General features: G+C 36.1%; 1 protein-coding gene across 3 annotated transcripts; it reads left to right on the top strand.

Moving 5' to 3' along the window:
* Positions 1–2,877: 2,877 nt before the first annotated feature.
* lypd6 (LY6/PLAUR domain containing 6) lies at positions 2,878–15,434 on the top strand. Of its 3 annotated transcripts, none has more exons than XM_041978524.1 (5): positions 2,878–2,935; positions 10,948–11,109; positions 14,610–14,708; positions 14,843–14,973; positions 15,050–15,434. In XM_041978524.1, the coding sequence occupies exons 2-5, from the start codon at positions 10,992–10,994 to the stop codon at positions 15,218–15,220; spliced, it is 519 nt and encodes a 172-aa protein (XP_041834458.1). In that variant the 5' UTR covers positions 2,878–2,935; positions 10,948–10,991; the 3' UTR covers positions 15,221–15,434. The 3 variants fall into 3 exon arrangements, with proteins under 3 accessions (XP_041834458.1, XP_041834457.1, XP_041834459.1); XM_041978523.1 differs by having other exon boundaries at positions 15,047–15,434; XM_041978525.1 differs by lacking the exon at positions 14,610–14,708 and having other exon boundaries at positions 15,047–15,434.
* Positions 15,435–16,351: the final 917 nt, after the last annotated feature.

Below are 16,351 nucleotides of genomic sequence, written 5' to 3'. Positions count from 1 at the left end.
GCCGCTTCTTCTTCAGCTGTTGTAAATCGGTGGTTTGTAAACAGTGTGCTGCTACTAGTGCTGCTAATTGGTAAAGACAGTCTATAAAGACACATAGCAAAGGAAAGAAGAAAATATTATTATTTTAATCCGATCAAATATGGTCAGATAACGAAATAAAAGTTAACAACACATATTTTGAGTGTGTTAATGAAATATTCTTTGTCTTCCAGCTTCACTTCTAAAACGATCATTCTCTTTTCTCTTCCGTCTTTCGTTTTGACATTTTTTCTTTTACTATATTCTTAATACTGTCCTTTACCTCTGTTATACTAAATGTGACAATAAATATGATGGTGTACTGTAAAGTTTCTTCCTCTTTCAGCCATTTTCAGCCCAATATCAGCTTTTACCCAAAGAAAAATCACTGTGTCCCCATCATTTGAATCATGTACAATGTTTGCTCTTGTTTGTTCAAATGGATCACAATCCACTTTACAGTTTATGATGCAAGCATTTCTGCTGCGAAAATCAATAAACTTTTATCCACCTTTTTTCTATTAGAATTCTGCACAACTGAACCCTTCCTCTTTCTATAATGTTTTTAATTACCACCGATTTAATTAGGTCTTTGGTGCCCTTGACCATTATCCTCTAAATTACTCAAGTAATTTAAAGATAGTGTAATTGTTTTATTTTATAAAATATTTTTTAGATAAACTTGAAAATGCTGTTGCTGGGGGTGTTTTCATTGCAACTGTGCAACTACCTCAGATCTTGTGAGATTCGTGGCAGATTGAGGTAGCAATGGCGTATTACTGCCCTCTACTGGCCTTTTATGACATCATTACTGTTTCCCAGAGATGATACCAGTGAATGATCACCAACTTTATCTTTAGACAGTTCCATATGCTTATCTCTGATTCATCTCCTAATCAATCCATCCATGATCTACAGCTTTGTTCCACTAAAGGGTCTTGTGGCCTGGAGTGTATCTGAACTGACAATGAGGAACACTCTGGACAAGCTACCAGTTCATCCCATTGTTACCTGACATGCAAATCCCACATTTCCACTGAAAGGTATGTCTCCACAAAATAGTATGTTTAAAATCTCTCCACCTTACGTGGCTTCTTTCTCACTGTGCATAGAGCCTACAATGTGAATCAGTAGTTGTTTACCGTTAGTTTGAACAACAGGATGGAATATTTCAAGCGTTCATCACTGCAACCTCCTGTCATTTGTGAAGTGCATGTATATTAGGTGCTGCTGAAAACTTTTTCCATCCTAGATTGGCCATCTGTCCAGATATCAGAGCACATCTGTGTGTATGCTGCTGAAATTCCTCTGTCTGACAAGGGTCTGAAGAGCTGCTGTCTTCTTCCTTGCCTTTCCTTCCAGATCACATATCCAGGCGGGTCAGAGGGCCGCTGTCTGTCACTGATGAGTTCATGTATAGCCCCTTTCAGACGTGCACTCCTGTCTTTTATCTGATGGTATCTGAACATGATGGCTTCATGTCTAAAAAAGCCTGCACCAGCACACCATGTCTTTCACTAGAGGAATGTGAATTTAAAGCAGTCTAATGTGTCTTTTTAAACATGCCATGAAAGATACTATGAATGCTTTGTATTCATTTATTTTTTTAAATAGAGACAGTTGTTTGACCATGATCTAAAAATGAGAAATAAAAAGAAAAAAAAATGTTTCAGCTTTCTGAATGTCACACCACAGCATTTCAATAAGATTAAGGTCTGAACCTTACCTGGATCATGTCAACACCTTGATTTGTTTATTTTTCAGAGATTCTTGTTGTAAATCTGCTGATGCGTTTGGGATCATTGTCCTGTTTTATGACCCAGTTTCAGCCAAGTTTTAGCTGTCAGACAGGTGGACTCACATTTGACTCAAGTTTATGGTCTGTTCAAGGACTGGAAGGTGTCCAGGCCCAAATCATCATCCTTCCACCATCATGCTTGACAGTTGGTATGAAGTTTGGTTTCCTCCAAACATGCTGCTGTGCATAACAATCAAACATCTCACATTTAGTTTCATTTGACCAAAGAACAAACTTCAAGAAGGCTTGAAGGTTATTTAGATTAAACTTTGTTAGACTAAGCTGTGCTGCCATGTTCTCTTTAGAGAGAAGAGGTTTTCCTCTGCAACCTTCCCAAACAGGCCATACTTGTTCAGTCTTACTTTAACATTTAACATCTTTCCTCCATGCTCTTGTGTTACCACACACCTGAATACTAAATATAGACAAAATTTCAGGTTTTATAGAAGTGCTGAAATTTACTGATGATTTGTTAGTCAAGTGAATTTAGATTAGCAGCCCCCTGCTACTGCTAACTTACCTCTGAATCCCTGTAGAAGCTGTGAGCGAAGCCTTAGTTTTAATGCACTGGTTCTGCAATCTGGGCTCAGTTTTTGTGACATACATATTATGATATAATAATAGAGGATGCACTTTTATCATATGACTAACTTCAGTCGCATTCTAACTCACAATAATAGTTATAATGATATTAATAATTACTAATATAAAATAATGCTAATCATGACACTACTGATAATACCACTAATAATAAGGAAAATGAAATAATGGTAATGATAATAATATAATAATAGTGCATGAAACTACTACTACAACTACTATCACAACAACAACAACAACAACTAATAATAATAATAATAATAATTTATCATAATAACCATCATAATCAATATTATTATTATTATAAATATTATTAAACATGTGTGTTTGTAATAAATATTTATCAAATTTTAAGGATGTATAAATAAAGATTTAACAATTATTGTGACTAATGAGGCTTTTAGTGACGTGTCAGTGACGTCACAGCCCCTTCCTCCCTCCAGCCTCGCGCAGCAGCGCTTCTGCTTTTCTTTTGCCTCGAGTTGAGTCTTCAGCGGCTTCACAGGGGAATTAAATCAGGTAAGTTTGATCATCAATGTGTTGCAGGCTCGCTGTTTTTTATATATTAAAGCTTAAGTATGTTTTGCGTCCAGTTTTACGTCAAATGTCAAGTTTCAGTGCAATTAAACCGTAACTGCGATAGTTTTAGTAGAAATATGGAGAAAAAAATTCAATGAAACAAGACTATCTCGACTCCTGCGATGACATTAATTACATAAACGTAGTATAAATACTCAATTACTCATCTACGACGTGTAAGTATTTAGTAATTTATTTTGTCTAGTAAGTACTGTAAATACACTTTGAAGAGATTTTTGCACGAAATTTTATTCTGGCAATTTAATGTCAGATTCAGGTTTTACATTGAAACACAAACAGTTACCCTGTAAAACACATACGCACACACACACACACACAAGAATTTAGTGGTGTCTTATTAGCTCATATTTCTTCATAAATGAATTTTGAACATGTAATAAATTAAAAGGGAATTTTCAAGACCACACTCTGAAAGCAATAATTCTTCTATAACATTGACCTGAATTACTTAAATAAATTAAGTCTCATAGTTCAGTTAACTTAATAAATTAAATTAGGAATTAGGGCTAGTACGGATTTCCCAGCATGCAGAACATTGTTTCAGGGCTCAGCCTCTAAATAGTCTAACATGTAGTTGAGTCAACTTCACTGCAGGATATAGTTTACTTTGACCTTTTCAGACATGAAGAAACATTGTTAAGGAGTGAAACATTTTACGAGATACACAGCTCAGCAAAGACCTTGTAAAAAAAGACTCTTAACAGTCATGAAACAATGCCCAAATGGAGATGACTGGGTAGCAAATGTTGTATTTGTACTGTATACAAGAGGCATGAGAATGTTTTAGATGCAGTCATGTACCCCTGACCCGGGTACAGAGAGGAAGGACAAAAGCAGCAGTATGACCCGACTTAAGCCCCAGCCATATGTTTCTGGTCTGCAGAGCTGAGCTGCACCACTTCAAAGGAGATCCTGGTGGTCTAAGTTTTAATTTAGTTCTAGTTAGTTTATTTCTGACTCACGCGACCAGAGTGCAGCAGTTAGCCGTCATCTGAGGAATGTGTTTGTTCGCTTTTAAATTTTTATTCTATGTGAGCGTCAGTGCTCGAGCAGGTTGGTGGGTTTGGTCAAGTTAGAGCGGTGAAGTGAGGGTACATGTGTCTGGATCAGATCACCTTAACTGTAGCCTGAATGCAAAATACAGTAAATGATGTATTTTTATGTATTACTGTGTCTTATTCTGAATGATTTCCAAGCAGTCAGTTCTTATGTTTATACAACAATGTTTCCAGTGCAGTTTAAATGCATTTTAACTTTGGTCAAATAAACTACAGACTCAATTTCCTGAAAAGTTAACAAGTTTTTTAGAGGAGAACAGAAATATAAATCTTTCGTTTGGGTAGAAATGTGAAGCTTTGTTTAACAGACACAGGTAGCTACAAAGAAATGATTTTCAGCATACTTACTGATCAACTTCAGTGTCTTTATGAATGTAAATGAAAAAAAAATTATTAGGGAAAAAGTTAATCTTTAAATGGAAATTATAAGTTAGATATTCGGAAAATAAATGCAAACTTATTTATTTGTTTGTTTGTTCCTTAACTATTTAAGTATTTATTATTTAAATATATTTATTTGTATGTTAGTTTTTGTATCTAATTATTTTTTATTTTAATTTTTAAAAACAGAATAAACGTAATAGCTTTCTGTAAAATTCTACAATTAGCAAAATAACTGATGACAGGTTAGGGTGTCATGACTGGGTATAAAAGGAGCATCCACCAAAGGTCTTTCCAAGTCACCACATTGTGCCAAACTCAGTCAAAGAATTCCTGTTTAATTTGAAATAAATAAATCTCAAAGTAATATTACAAAAAAAAAGAAAATCCAACATCTACAGTGCAAAATGTTATTTAATGATTTAGAGAGGAAAAAATGTTAAGGTTGAAAATGGAAACCCCTGTTTCCAACATGAAACCAACATGTGACCATGATCTAAACAGCCACATGGGCTCTGGAGTAGCTTGAAAAACTGTGGGGACTCAACACAAGCTGCATTTCCATTACCCCAAGAATTGTGCAAAAACTAAATATGGCAATAAAAAACTGGTAATAGAAACACCTACATTTCGAATAATATCTTAAATATGGCTACAAAGCTTTTACGCTCTCGTGATGCTTTTTCAGACATGTCAATATAGAAGTATATCATCAAAGTGTAATGGAAACACTTTTTTCGCATTTACACATGCCTGGGCGTGACGTAGGGGGTCACATGACCAGTTCATTTTAATTAAAGATGGTATGAGCAGATGCAGGAGGAGACAGAAGTCTACAAATAATTAAATATATATATATATATATATATATATATAAAACTACCATCTTTGATCGCAAAAAACATCAAAATGCAGAGTTTTACAAAGAATTAGAAATCTTCCTCCTCAAAGTGGAGTCTCGTAGGATGAGATTTTATGAGAATAACAGCTAATACGCTAAACACCATTCAATGGAAACACCTGCAAATCTCATTTACACTTTTTTTAGCCGGCTAACAGCACTCCTTAGCTTTAGCCCGCTGTGATGGACTGAGCAGTGAAAATAAGTCAGGTACAGATTTAAAGTTCAAAAAAAGTTGTTTTTTTTTATTGGAACCCAAAAAAGTAATCCAAAACAATTATTAAATCAATGAATAATCCAGCCCATAAAATAGGTCAACATAACAAAACTCTACCTAAATAACTACAAAATATCTCAAACAAACAAATGAAACAAACTGACCCAACAACTGAGACACCAGGCTAAACTAAAATAGTGGCTGATCAGCCCAAACAAAAAGACACAAAGGGGTAACACACAAAAACCTAACTAAGCTAACAAAGGAAAACCCAGTCTCCCCCCGTTGATGCTGGTGTGTAGTCTGGTCCAATTAGTTGGCTCCACCCTGTGGCCTTCTAGTTCCCAAGCCAAGGGACTGGAGCCACTGAAACAACTCAAAAGAAAACAAATTATAACATCACATAAACCAAAACGTGCACCAATTTTAGAATATATGTGATGTAAATTATTAAACTAATGTCAAACAAATCATATAGGGGTCTGTAAATTAAATCCAATATGAAAACAATATATGTGTGTGTGTGTGTAGTACTGTCCACTGCAGGTTACCACTCGTGTGGCTGTAAATGCAGCCATCACACCTGCCTACCTCCTGGTTAGCTACCATTAGCTCGGTTAGCTCTTAGCTACAGGCAGCTCAGAGTTTAATGGGTGTCAATCATCCACCCCCACCTTCACAGTCCCCCTCTCAGCTCCACCTATTTGCCCATTTTTGGATTTTCCGGGACTAATGATACATGTGACGCTGCCAAGATGGCAACAGTGGGAACCGCCCAATGAGATTCAATTCAGCTCTTCAGTAACCTCAGGGTGACGTCATGGAGGCTCCATCCATCTTTTATACAGTCTATGGTTTCAGCTGCTGTCAGGAAAAAATTGACGTCTGGTTTTACGTCTCTAAGATGAGAAAGAACTTATTAGAGAAAGATGCAAAAACTTCTGTGATGTGATCAGTACGAACTTCGGAGGGACTGATATCTGTTTTTTTCTACATGACTGAACACAATTATTATAGATTTATTCACATTTTAAATAAAGTTTGTCAGTGAAAACAGTGTAAATCATTTCTTTGTGCTTAGCCCCTTAATGCCTTAATTTATTTACAATTATATAAAACAAAATAAATACAAAAAAGAAAAAAATGGAATAAAATAGATAAATAAATAAATAAACAAATAATATTAATTTAAGCTTTTGTTTTAGTTGAACTTTTCTGGGAGTGGAATTTGTACAGATGCACTGTAAATAACGTGGCCCAACAGAGCTGCCATACTGTACAGTAAATGACGTGTCCTAGTTTAAAGTAATATATTAGCATGTTTGGGGCCTCCGGGTTATTTAAACCCTGTCCTTCCACCTCATTGGTAATCCCACTATCACATGGCATTCTTCTCTAAATAATTTCTTCTAAGTTACAAACACATTTATCTCCTGCAGTTTCTTTTGAGCACTAAATATTTGTATGTATGTATGAAATGCGATGTGTTTGGTGAACACAACTTATCCTCTGCACCGTTGATGGCTGATTTATGGCCCTGAACTCAGCAACAATAAGTTCCACATATGTTCATCTGAGTAATCCGAGTACATGTGTGCATGCTCTTTGCCTCGCTCAACAGTTGTTCATTCAATCACTGCTTTGGACTCGTGGTGCAAATTTTTAAGCCACTTGGACATGCACTAATCATCTTTTGATTTTCACAATGACCAGCTGGCTGCATGTGAGGTGTTTAAGGACCATCTGTGCATTTTAGCTACAGAGAATTCCCTCGAATAAGCAGTCCACTATGGTAAATTCTGGTGGCACAGTTAAACCCCACTCACCAGCTTTCCCTCATCCTCCGTCGTCAGGGGAGACTCACTCCAGATTCTTTTAGCTCCGCGAGGTCTTTTAGCTGGAACTTGAAGTAGCAGGTCAGAGCTGATTGAACCCTGGATGATATAAAACCTCTTGCTTTACTTCTAACAGGAAGCTATTGTACTTAATCCCTGGCCCTCTGTCCTGTCCTCACTCCCAGCAAGGCCGGGCAGCCATCAGACAGCTCAAAGCTGGAGACCTAATCAAGTTTTCCTTTCAGCAGTTCACTGTATCATTACGAGCACCACAGTAGCATCGCAGTTTGGAGGGGTTGATGAATGAAGGGAAGCACTTGGACTGTGAGACCCCTGAAGCCTTTCAAATAATGGTCTAATTAATCCTGGTTTCCAGAACTGAACTGAACGTTTGCATAAGAGAACAGTAAATTAATACTGTTTGTTACAAGTGTGCATGCAGATAAGTTTCCTCTGTGCTAAAATTTGCATTTGCATGCATTTCCTGCAAAGCGATTAAAAAAAAAGTTCATTATTTGGGTGACATGAAAAACATTTATCCATTCATGTTGAAAAACCAAAATATGTAAGTAATAATATGGCAGATTTTAAGCTTCTAATGTTATTGTTTTTCAGTAAATATGCACTATTAACCCCGGATTGCTGTCAATTTCTCCGGAACGGTAGTGTTTAACTTCATCATCAGCTCTTAAAACTCCAGCAGATCTCCAGAGGTCTACCACTTCTATCATCATCGGTGTCTCAGGAACGGTAGTGTGTAGCTCTGTGGGGTAAAATGTGATGGATAGTTTACCTTTTAGGTGATCTACAGAAGTTTTCCAGGCATTTATTTCCTGTCCAGTAGGTTTACAATCCAGCCACTAAATGTAGTGTTTATTCTGAGACTTTATAGAGTAAATCCACAATGATCCATGACAACAGCATTATTTCATAAAAATATCACTATCACTATTATGTTGCTAAGAGACCTCTATTTAGACCTGGAAAAAAGTAAAGAAAGAATTGCAATTTTGTTTGAAAAGCAAAATATTTAAATGGCTGTCTGTAAATATGTACTACTAAGTGTTTTTTTGTGGTCATTGTAATTGGGGAAACATTTCTGGATTGTCTGCAGAAAGTATTAAAATGAATAATAGTATGTGCGTGCTCTTGTTGTAGCGTAGTACCGCATGGCTACTCAGTCTGCAGAAAAGACATGGATTAGTTTTACTGGGGCATGTTTAATGCAAAGAAAACAGTCATTTACAACCGCACTGCCTGGCACAGAGCCTGGGGCTGAACCCAGACCTGATCTTACACGGATCTGCTAATCTCAATAAAGGGGAAAAACCAGGTCATCTGGTGTTTAATTCATTGATTGACATCTCAGTAGATCTAAGAAAGGGCATTTGTTAGAGACCTCTGCCTCGACTGTAAGCAAAAGCCCAGGCAAATGACTTTAGATGTCCTCCTGGTAAATAAATACACAAAAATATAACTATTTCAAGTAAAGGAAGGAAGTTGGAGGATTGTTATGGAATAATTATGGCTTAACCTATACCAAACTCCACAGGAAATGTTTAATTTTAAAAGGAAAAAAATAAGAAGAGTACTTTTTTTCTTTTTACATAATCGACATAATAGTGTCTTAGTCTTAAAATGTCTCCCAGCATTATCACAGAAACATAACATTTGCCTTATAGCATGATTACCTATTGATGATTACCGTTGGAAAATCTAACTTTCATTCCTGACTTCTTCATGGGATTTCTCAGCTGACTTCACAGAAATAACTCAGGAAAAGCAAAGATGAACTAATAGGAAACAACCTGATTTAATGTTAAAAATATAATGACTTTGTTATGGTACCCCTGGGTTGATGGCCCAATTCTACACCTAGAAGTCAGATAAAGAGTGAAATTTTCATGCTTAACGTCTTTGTAAACTTAAAAGTTACCTCATATTATTAATATACTAGCACTATTGGGCATGAACCATGTGAACAAAGTTTAATAGAGCTAGCACTTGGAAGATCAACAAAAACACACGATAAAGGCATGAATTTGTAACATTTTTGGCAAAATCAAAGGTAGTTATTAGGTGTCAAGTAACAAAGTACAAATACTTGGTTACCTTAAGTAGAAATTTTGGGCATCTTTACTGGAGTCATTTTTTTTCAGCTGACTTTTTACTTCTACTCCTTACATTTTCACTGAATTATCTGTACTTTCTACTCCTTACATTTTCACTGAATTATCTGTACTTTCTACTCCTTACATTTGAAAAAATTGCCTTGTTACTCCCGTTTCATTTTGGCTTGTTTTCATTCTGGGATGTCATCATTTAAAAAACACAAAAGCACAAAATCCAGATAAATCGCTACATTGTATAATACCATACTGCACTGCATCGTACTGTACCATATCAAATTGTATCGTACAAAACTTTTTCATAGAGGATTGTATCGTACTGTATCGTACTGTATCGCACTGTATCGTACTGTATCGTACTGTATCATACTGTATCGCTATACACCTCACCAAATTGTATTGTGTTGTAATATACAGCATCACAGCATACCGTACCATATCACATCATATAATATTAGATAGTACTTTTTTGTACTGTACTGCACCATATCGAATTGCCTCGTACCATACCGTATCATATAGTATTGGATTGTACTGCATCGTTCTGTATTATACTGTACCAGACCATACCGTACCACATTGCATTGCACATACTGTATCGTAGCATACCATTTCATACCATAGTGTTTCATATAGTATTGGATTGTAGTGTACTGAACCCCATCACACCAAATCACTTCATACTGTACCATACTGTATGAACAAATGGTCTCTATAACTCAGAAACAGTAGGGAAAGTTCAGAAAATAAATTAATCTCTTTAACTTTACTGTATAAAGCAGCCAGAGTAATTTTTGATCATGTTCTATCAAACTTTTGCATTTTCCAAATTGTAAATGTACCTGCATGTACTATTTCCTCATTTTCCAAATATATTTCTTGTTGTGGCCCTTTGTTTTATGCATTCACACATACTCCACATCACTGCTTTATATGTCTAAAAGTCAATTATATAAATCCCGATTACACAAGAACATGTAAGAAGTTAGAGCATAAAAATAACAGACACTCCATAACTGAATTTTACTCTATCAAATCATGAAGCTTCTTGTGTTATGTAATAAAATATCAGCAACAGATGTTAAGAGATACAGCTCGGAGCTGACTCATAGGGCTCCTTTGACATTTAGTTAATGAACTGGGTGCACAGCATGAGCACACACACATTTGATCACTTATATATGCCTGTTCCTGCTATTATTAACTTGACAACACCTCCTGATGTGTGGTTCACTGTAGCTGTGGCTTAATTACACTTTCTTTTCACATTTTATTAAATTCCTCACAAAGGAGAAAGATATATGAGCATTTTTCATTGGTTTGGGCAAATGAAATAGCTTCTTCTGGTGTATGAAGTGGATGAAAATGTGAAACACTTTAGTGTTTTGCTAATATTTAAACCTTACTCTGTGTTTGGCAGGCCTACAGGTGGATGAAGATACTTGGGGCCAGTGATGGAGGCCTGGCCAACAGTGGCCTGGATCCTTTTCCTGACAACCATCTGTGACCAGTTGAAAACCATTCAGTCACGGGATTTCACCATGAAGGATATCGTGCTGCTGCATCCCTCTAGTAAGAGCATCATTTCATAATTTACCAACTTTGGTAATCCATTAAGTTTTATTTGAGTTTCTTTTCTTGGCCAAACCTTTAGCCCGTTCAAAGATTTTAACAGAATGTAATGAACTTTTCATCAACCTCAGCTGACATTTTTCTTAAATCTGCTTTCTTTCTAATCCCCAGCAGGGGGCGACTTTCTTTGTTCCAAAAACAAAAGAAAAAGTGTGATGGTATACATTTTTACCCTACTGCAATTTTTTGTTGTGCATTAAGGGTCTTATTAGCTGGTTTTAGGCCTTATTAAAAACATAACTATAGTCATTTAGTCAATTATGGTCTGATAGTCTGTGCTTTGGTCCTACTTGTAGTTGTTAGCATGCAAAACTCAGATTGGGATCATTATAACCACCCACCTATCAAAGTGAACTACCAACATAGTGACATTGTCAAGAAAAGATGCAGGACTTAAGCCAGATTTATAGTTGCTTTTAATTATGTGTAATTTGCATCATTATGGTCACCAAGCTTATCTTGCATTTCATCTTCTGTCATGTCCTCAGGCAGTTACAGGTTACCATTTTCCTCAGCAACCAAAATTAAAATTCTATTGTTTTTTGATTGGTTGATATGGTGCACTTTTCCACCAATAAGAAGAGGGGTTTTTTTTTTTTTTTGGAGGCTTTCATTTTTCTTCGCCTCTTAGTGGAATCCTCTGGAAACAAATGTAGTACACAAGCTAGTATGTGAACAATTATGCTGACAATATAGTCAGGTGCTTATGTAAATGGGAGGCAAGTATATTTTCTGCCTTGGACATACAACAAAGTTGGTTGCTGATATGAATTTATGGTTAAAAAACAGGTTAATTCCTCTCTTCGAAAGTGAGTTAATTTAATTCTAAAATACAAACAGAAAAAGTACAAAAAGATCATACAATTAATTTAAAACACATTTAATTAACACAAAAAGGACTAATATTTTGGTTTAAAAAAAAGATTTTGTAAAATGGATGAAAAACAAACAAAACATGGGTGGCATCCCATTTTTTGGACGTTGGATCACAAGTGATTAATCTTTACCTCAAAAGAAGTCTCATAAACAGATGTATGAAACAGAAACAAATGTATTAAAAAGGTTGGCAAATGTGTGAGTAAATCCACATTATTAATACACCAGCGGTTTCAAAGCAACATGCTTGTGAGCACAGTTAACATTTTGTACCCGCTGGGGCCTCCAGGTCAATATGAGTGGCAGGAATGCGGCAGAAATCACATGCAAGCATCCAGCTGAGAGCTGGACCTGAGGAGAGACTGATGAAGGTTTTCAGTTTCTTTAGCTCAATATCAGTACAATGTTTTATGATTATTTTTAACAGGTCATTTAAACAAACAATATTTTTAGATTTTTTTCAATGTGAATAATTTTATAGTAAATATTATACATTTGCAGCTACGTTTACACATATACATCACTGTGCAAACATCTGAAACCACTTGTCTTTTCTTTATAACTTCCAAGCAGCCGTACTTTCTTGTAATATTTTAATGTGGTCTGGAGCGACCATTTTCCAAATTTTCTGAAAGTGATTTCACTCTTTCTCAGTACGGTTCTTGTCCCTTTTAAGAGGAATTTATTCATTGTTTTTAAAGCCTTTTAAATATGACCTATGAATTATTCAATTATTGTAAAAGGCTTATAACTCAAAAGATGAACCAGTGTTGTGTCGACAACTTAGCACATAATTGTTACTAGCATAGTGGGGGGGCATGGGATTGGGAATTAAGTTCTTAATTTCTGGGATTGGGATTGGGGGGCCTGGGAATGTTTATTTTTCCAAAGGCCCCCCAAAACCGTAGAAAAAGTTTGCAAACCACTGTACCGATGCAAAGACATCTTTTGTTCACATTTTCTTACTTGCATCTATGAAAAATACCAAAGATAACACAGTTTGTTGGACATAAAAAGTATATTTGCAATAACAAGGGGATTCCCGAATGGCTATTAGCTGAAAACGTGGCACATCTCAGCATAGTGTGCAGTGTCTCCTTAAAGACTGGAGGAAAGTAGACAACTGGAGGACTAAAGAAGAACTATCAGACCTGAAAAACTATCTGCAGCAGATAAACAGGATCTAAAAGTGATGTCCGTAAGAAATAGAAACAATAGAACCTCAACATAGTTGAAGCAGTGTGGGATCATCTGGACAGAGAATGGAACAAAAGGCAGAAACATCCAAAGAAGAGCTTTGGAAAGTCCTTTTGCGGAGAAGTATTCATCTTTAAAGTTTCTTTTAAGTTAAAAAAACTACTTCCATTACTGAATTACACCCAGCATTTATGTAGCTTATGTCTTCACCTTCTGGAAGCAAGTTTATTGACTTCAAAGCAACACTACATAACTTTATAGTCTCAGAAATCTGTGTTTCTGACTTGTTTTGGTGGCACACTGACATTTATTATGTATATTTCTGGCCTTCATTAGGGGGTGCCAAAGTACTAAAATCTTCCACATGCCTACATGTCTTTCATAATACGATAACTTCTTCTACTGAATTACAAACAGTAGCTATGAAGCTTATACAGCTGGAAGAAATACACTTCCTGGTTTATTTACTTTAAACCTAGTAGATAAGAGTTTCACCTTTTTGTTATTTAGGTTTTACTTTACATTTGTGACTGTTGATCAAGGTTGTTTTTTTAACCTAAAAGCTTGTTTCTGGTTAGAAAAACTACTTCTTCTACTCAATTACAACCACAAAGGACAGACCTATACAGCCTCTTTCTGGTGACACTACACAGATTAATATATTATCCATAAACCAGTCAGTGTCTATTTCATATTTAATAATCTTTAAACTTGTCTATTTACTACTTATAAACACCCACTAACAAAACACACCCACTTCCCCTCATCCTGTGCTGGTGTAGATACTCAGTCATCCAGATCATGACAATTGTGATAGTCTGAATAAAATTTAACTTGAATGCATGCAGTTCAGACCTTTATTTAGTAGAAACAATTACTTAATACATACATAAATGCTGAGAGAAGCTCTATAGATCAAGATTCGGCTGTCATTTGCATCTCAACGAAAATGGACTCTCTTTTGGGGTAAGGTCCACATTTAGGACGAGAAGACAGATGGTTTTAGAGAGGTGCCAATAAAGGAGGAGGCAGGTGGTCTGAAGCTTTAACTCTCCTCCAGGAGGTTTCACAACCATTCACACATTAGTCTTTAAGTAAAACAATTAACAGGCAACAACAGCTTGAACGACCAGCAGATTACTCTGGTGAGTCATGTGACCTTAACACTGGATTAAAACCTAAGAACCCTTTCAGATGAGAGGTGAAGCATCTTCAAGAACTATGGAATAAAAGTCCAGTTGACTTTAGCCTGTCAGAGGCACAACAAGCCTTGATCCATAAATGAGAGTTTTTTGCTTCAAGTTAACCTTGTAAAAGGTACACTCACATATATTTTTTTTTAAATTTGTGCATAACAATCTCCACAGCCACTCCTCACCCCGGTGGCTTTAAATGCTTCACGTGTCAAGACGCTGCAGATAACTACGAGTGCAACCGCTGGGCCCCAGATGTGTACTGTCCAAAAGGTACAACTACAACAGATGGTTAACACAGCTGACAGGAAATAAAAATTATTGCTATGCTGAGTAGATTGTAAACTTTGCTTTACAGAGAGAATTTCTTTGTTGATATTCAGAAACGATATTACAACTTCTTCTAGATACCAGATACTGCTACACACTCCACATGATGGATAAGCATGGAGACAGCGTGTCCGTGAGCAAGCGCTGCGCCACCCTGGAGAACTGTCGCTTCACCGGCTGCATGGAGCTCACTGATAACGGTTACCAGGTGTGAGGAGAATTCATCTAACATCACATCCCTGCAGATCATTTCCTTCCCAACGTTTTCCCTCTCATCCCACCAGGTGTGCACGTCCTGCTGCGAGGGGAACATCTGCAACGTGCTGGTGCCCAGAAATAACAGCAGCGCCATTTTCTCCTCCACCTCTCCTCTGGTCAGCTCGAGCAGGAGGCTTCGCCCTGCAGCGATGCTTCTCTTCATCATCATCATGATCAGCAGCTGCACAGCTGGATAGGTTTCATAGGAAAGCACACGATGTACAGTAGTTTTTAACACGGTTTGTGTTTTTGCACGTGGTAGAAATAATAATCAGATTTGATATTAAATTACTTTTTTTCCCTTAATGAATTTATTTATAACAAATCTTTAACATTTAAACACAAGTGTGTATTTTTACACAGCTTTTGTACATTAAACCGTTTGTGAAATCCCACGTGTTGAGAATTATTCAAAATTATTCTGAATATGCCGTTTTTGTTCATTTCTCCTAAATAATCAATGTGAATGAAAGTGAATCTGTTAAAAATCATGTTATGTAATAATATAGATTTATTTTTAAAAAAAACTACTGATGATGATGCTAATGATGAAAACATCACAAAAAAACCCAGAGTTCCAGATTATTTGGGAGAACATTTTCACAACGTTAAATAGGTTGTAAAGTTCTGTAGTGTGTTGTTAAACCTAATGGATATCCGTGAGATTTGCAGTTTCCACCTCGTTTTTAAATGAGATTTTACATAACTTTTGTGGATCTTGATCACAGTTGTTTCTTATCCTCAAGATTCATTTCTGGTTAGAACTACTACTTCTTATGCTGAATTAAAAACACAAAAAACATACCTACACAGCTTAAAATATTCTCTTTAAACCAGTGTAGTTTATATTTAATTTTTGTAGCTTTAGAAACAAATTTAAACCTATTTCTTACTCATGAGTACCTCCCTACAGAAAAAAATATATAGAATGATTTAAAGAACATAAAGCTGATAAATCAATGGATACATATGTTCAATACATATGTTATAGATGGTAAACTAAGAAAGAAACCAGTCAGTGTCTTGTTTAATATTTGTTTTTTTATGGCCTAAAAAAGATTTAAAACCTTAAAACCTTAATCAAAAGCTATGTTTTTCTTTCTACTGCTGTTTTAGTTGTCTGACTTGTGTTAAAATGTGTGTACATATTCAGCCAGTCATCTTTTCCACACAGGACAAGATGCTAATGTTTCTCCAAATGAGCAGAAACCGACACCTTCCTAATCAACAGTCTGTCAGAATCCATGACATTTCCTCCTCTCCCATCAGCCTCAGCACCGACTCCCAGCAGGTGTGTCTGCCGAGCCTCCACCTGTTCACCTGTCTGA

The sequence above is a fragment of the Melanotaenia boesemani genome, chromosome 24, assembly GCF_017639745.1.
Source record: "Melanotaenia boesemani isolate fMelBoe1 chromosome 24, fMelBoe1.pri, whole genome shotgun sequence".
Taxonomy (NCBI): domain Eukaryota; kingdom Metazoa; phylum Chordata; class Actinopteri; order Atheriniformes; family Melanotaeniidae; genus Melanotaenia; species Melanotaenia boesemani.
The sequence above is the reverse complement of the archived record's forward strand: the minus strand, read 5'-3'. Positions and strand labels throughout refer to the sequence as shown.

What these genes read in the sequence shown, in the direction of transcription:
- lypd6 (XM_041978523.1), top strand. Translation starts at nt 10,992, where the DNA reads ATGGAGGCCTGGCCAACAGTGGCCTGGATCCTTTTCCTGACAACCATC. An exon ending in CGTGCTGCTGCATCCCTCTA is followed by an intron (nt 11,110 to 14,609) that starts GTAAGAGCATCA and finishes CAATCTCCACAG; the next exon opens with CCACTCCTCACCCCGGTGGC. An exon ending in AGATGTGTACTGTCCAAAAG is followed by an intron (nt 14,709 to 14,842) that starts GTACAACTACAA and finishes AACTTCTTCTAG; the next exon opens with ATACCAGATACTGCTACACA.